A 4,017-nucleotide genomic window follows, 5' to 3' on the forward strand; every position below is an offset into this window, starting at 1 on the left:
CATGGGAATTTTTGTGATGTTAGAAAGTAGCGGTAGCTATCCAACACTACCTGTCAGTGCCATCAAGAAATCATCTTATACTATGAGCATGGGAATTTTTGCTCTGTTTAGAAGGATATAAAACTATTTTTTCATATGTATTAATACTTTTTGAAAATGACTTTATGCAGAGAGTTTAGTTATTTTTTAATGAGAAAATTATAATATTTGTATTAATTTTTTATTAAAAATTTAATTTTACATATTATAATAATCATTTTTTAGGAATTAATATTATAAAAATATTAATTTTAATTAATATTTGTTCACTTCTAATTCTCAAAATATCAAAAACTCTGATAATTAATAATTATGGATTATATTATTCATAAATAATCTGAAACGACAATTTTAATAATATTAAATAGTTCTAATAAATGAAGTTTAAAATAAATAAGACATACAATTTTTATAAATTCTCTATATATTTCAAAAATATTTCGAAAACATAAATAAACGATTCTTGTATATCATTGCACGTAGATTTTGAAGTATTTTCAGATGAATCGCTGTACTTGTCTGATTTTTTGGCCCTTGGATATTCTCCGTATTTCGAAAATGATGGTCTTATAAGCTTCGGCAGTAAGTAAAGAACCACTGCATCTTGTTGCTCTGTAAAATGAAACAAAATTCTGTTAAAAAAACAATATTATAAGCATAGGGAATTAATTTATTTATTTTGTATTTTAGAAAATGTACCTTCTGACAATTCTTCAATATTGTAAATTGACTCTTTGTCTTCATTACTTTTCAATTTGCTTCTTAGCAAAAGTGCAATATCCTGGCGAATATCTTTCCAAATGTGGAACAAATTATTTCCCTTATTTGGAAAAATACGCATAGTTGAATTCAATGTTTATCTGTTTATAAAGAAATTAAGTATTAGTATCTATTAATAAAACCTATGTTACCAAAAATGTGTTAATAAGATATAAAAAACACATTTACCAAATCTGGATCAGCATTTAAACCAAGACATCTATATTTTTTGAAATAGTAATGGCGTTATTTTTCAAGTATTCAATCAGCTGTAAATTTGAAATTTCAATTAAATTATTAATAAATATTTAAATGGATGGATTAAATAAGCAGCACGTAACTAAAGTTGCTTTTGGTTGGTTGTAGAGTTGGAGTTGGTTGGTGAGTTGGTTATAGAGTAGGAAGCAAGGCGGAATTTACTCAGGCAGTCAAGTGTACACTTTTTCTGTAATACTTGTGAAATAACGTGTAATACCGTGTAATAATGCGTTATTACGGTGCTGTAATAACGCAAAAAACTCTGTAATATCTCCGTAATAATGTGTAATACTCTGTAATAACGTGTAATACTTAGTAATAAGGGTAATATGAGGTGTAATACCGATAGTCAAGTGTACACGTTTTTAACTAGTAAATTCCCCCTCGGTAGGAAGGTTTACTAAAATCTTCAAATCACTTAATTATGTACAAGGAAATACCTTGCATAAATATTAAAATTATTATAAATTAATTTTGTCCTTCTCTAAAGTTTACGTTGCTTTATAGAAGCATTTGAGTTAGACAAGGACGGAAAAGAGAAACGGTCAACAGGGCAAGCTTTAAGGCTTTGAATTTTACTATTTTGCCTGAAGCCGACCCTGCATCAATGGTTAAGACGCTTCTATTGGGACAGGGAGAATTAAGCAAAGCGACGCTATCGAGATTTTTCGAAAATATTAAAATAAAATTGTTTGGCATTATAATGAAATAATATTCTCTTACCTTGAAATTAATTCACCGGAAGGAAGATTATAATAAATATTTCTCACTTCACAAAAACTACATGGATGCTGTCGTCTTGAGATGTCGATCACAACTAGTGACGCGTCATGGACGCTGCGTCGTTACAGGATGCACAAAACGTTTTTATTTAAACATATCAAATTTTCCCTATTTCATAATGATTTTTCAAGAAATTTTTGGGTAAAAATAAGTTCAAAAGAAGTATATATTTATATTCTTTTTGTAAAAATACCCAGATAGGTTAAAATATTTACTGCTTTATACAACATGTGAAATATACTTTCGGAAGTACATTTAATCTTTTTCATAATCGTGAAAATTGTTAAGAGAAAAATTATTTTTACTATGTTTTATTTCACACAAAGTACTTAATATAAAGACATTTTTCGATAGATCTATCTAGGGAAACTTACTTCAAAAACATGGGGGATAAGCGCCTACCTGACGAGCAAATATTCCCATGCTGCAAAGCACTTTCTCAAGCAATGCACTGCAAATCTTCATTTACTTACTCTGGAAATAATTGTTTAAACTACATGCATTTTGTAGCATTATGGGTTTGACTTTTTCCTCTTTATTTCGGACTGTTTACTTTATTTTCTATAATATTTTATTGTTTGTAAACCGCATTTTATACGAAAGTATGTATAATTAAAATTGTTAAATTTAAGAAGCACAAAATCACATCAAGCATTTTAAATTTCTCAAAGTGTAACGCAAATTGTGATATCAACGTCAAGTAAATTTTCAAAGTTAGAGTTTCTACTATGTAAGCATAGTTATTTTTAATTTCCATATATAATTTTTTACTCTTTTTATATACAAAATTTCCTTTTTGCATAGAATTCGAGTATTTTTCCCATGCTGTCAAAGAATTATACCAAACTCCCTATCATTTTTTACTTTGTTTTTATTACCCTGTTTTCTCCGTGTAGAATTGCGCTAATTATAAAATCTTATATTATTCAAATTTCGAAATCTACCACTTCTTCCTGACAATTTTAATAATTCTCCCATTAGAAATTACTTTTCTTTTTATTATTCTGATATACATTTAATTCTCCCATCAAAAATTCTATTTCCTCTACTTCCTGCTAATAATTCCATTGATAATATTCTCTATAAATTATACAATTCTTTCGAAAATCGAATTTCTTATTTCTAATAATGGCATTGTTAATTTTCTCATTCAATTCGAATTTCTCCTCTTCATCATGATAATTAAAAAGATAATTCTAATACTTCAATTCGTATATTTCTCCTTCATTTTTTTCCGATAATTACTCCTTTCCTATGTATGTAGTTCCAATGACATAATTAATCTATATTCCATTATTCTAATTTTCTCATTTGATAATCAAATCTCTCCTCAATCTCATCATTTCTCCTTTCTCAATTCAATCGAGGGTGGAAATTAATCTTATCAAAATTGTTGCACTAAAACTGTACAATTGACTATATATAATATTCATTTTACTGTAAACATTTTATTATATCAAACCAATATACATATTCAAATCTCATTTTCCTAATTGATCGAAAATTTTTTTTAAATTAAGGAAATGGATATGCATCCGTATGAAAAATTTTCTCTTTATACAACAATTTTATAATTCCTTTGCCGGCAGGTGTATTTTCATAATAAGCAAACTAGTCTGCAAGTGTAATTTAATAATTACATATAAAAAAAAAGAAGGGTACCATAAGAAGCGCGCGAGTTGAGTGGTGTTTTCAAAGGGGGATTATTTTTTAAAGAGAAGAGAGTGAAAGAGAGAGAGTAATTGCTTGGCACACTTGGTGCGAGAGAAGGAGGGGGAGGAGGAAGAAATGGCAAAATCTCTTTACCAACGCGCGGCGATATAGAGACAGAAAAGAGAGAGAGAGAGAAGCAGAGACCTTCGTAATGAAAACATGAATACTTGAAGCCCCTTTATGCCACACGGCTGCTCCAACCCCGAAGACCCCTCAACTCATCCCATCTATATACCCGCACCATATAATTATATCGTTGCCATGCGTTGCCCCTGGGCTAGGCTCGATCCAAGCTATACGGAGCTTATATTCTTGCGCGCGGGGGCGAAAAAGAAAACGAACGCGCGATGCAAAAAGAAAAGAAAAAGGAAAATCGAGAGAGAAAGAAGGAGGAGAAAGAGTAAGAAGGGAGTGGGATGAGAAGGGGGGTCAGAAGAACAGCGCCATTTCTGTCCCCTAAATAAT

At 29.9% G+C, this 4,017-nt stretch overlaps 1 protein-coding gene across 3 annotated transcripts; it reads right to left on the bottom strand.

Annotated features, from left to right (window-relative positions):
- Positions 1-293: 293 nt before the first annotated feature.
- On the bottom strand, positions 294-2,728 carry LOC127288789 (uncharacterized). Of its 3 annotated transcripts, none has more exons than XR_007844087.1 (3): positions 1,780-2,728; positions 988-1,067; positions 294-899 (listed from the first exon to the last, which is right to left on the bottom strand). XR_007844087.1 is itself a non-coding variant. In XM_051316443.1 (3 exons), the coding sequence occupies exons 2-3, from the start codon at positions 878-880 to the stop codon at positions 449-451; spliced, it is 345 nt and encodes a 114-aa protein (XP_051172400.1). In that variant the 5' UTR covers positions 881-1,067; positions 1,780-2,728; the 3' UTR covers positions 294-448. The 3 variants fall into 3 exon arrangements, 2 of the variants coding, with proteins under 2 accessions (XP_051172400.1, XP_051172401.1); XM_051316443.1 differs by having other exon boundaries at positions 294-651; positions 739-1,067; XM_051316444.1 differs by having other exon boundaries at positions 294-651; positions 739-899; positions 988-2,728.
- Positions 2,729-4,017: the final 1,289 nt, after the last annotated feature.

Source organism: Leptopilina boulardi, unplaced genomic scaffold (genome assembly GCF_019393585.1).
Source record: "Leptopilina boulardi isolate dan_hultmark-lab unplaced genomic scaffold, ZJU_Lbou_2.1 LbouV2_396, whole genome shotgun sequence".
Taxonomy (NCBI): Eukaryota; Metazoa; Arthropoda; class Insecta; order Hymenoptera; family Figitidae; genus Leptopilina; species Leptopilina boulardi.

What these genes read in the sequence shown, in the direction of transcription:
- LOC127288789 (XM_051316443.1), bottom strand. Translation starts at nt 880, where the DNA reads ATGCGTATTTTTCCAAATAAGGGAAATAATTTGTTCCACATTTGGAAA. An exon ending in TATTGAAGAATTGTCAGAAG is followed by an intron (nt 652 to 738) that starts GTACATTTTCTA and finishes TTCATTTTACAG; the next exon opens with AGCAACAAGATGCAGTGGTT.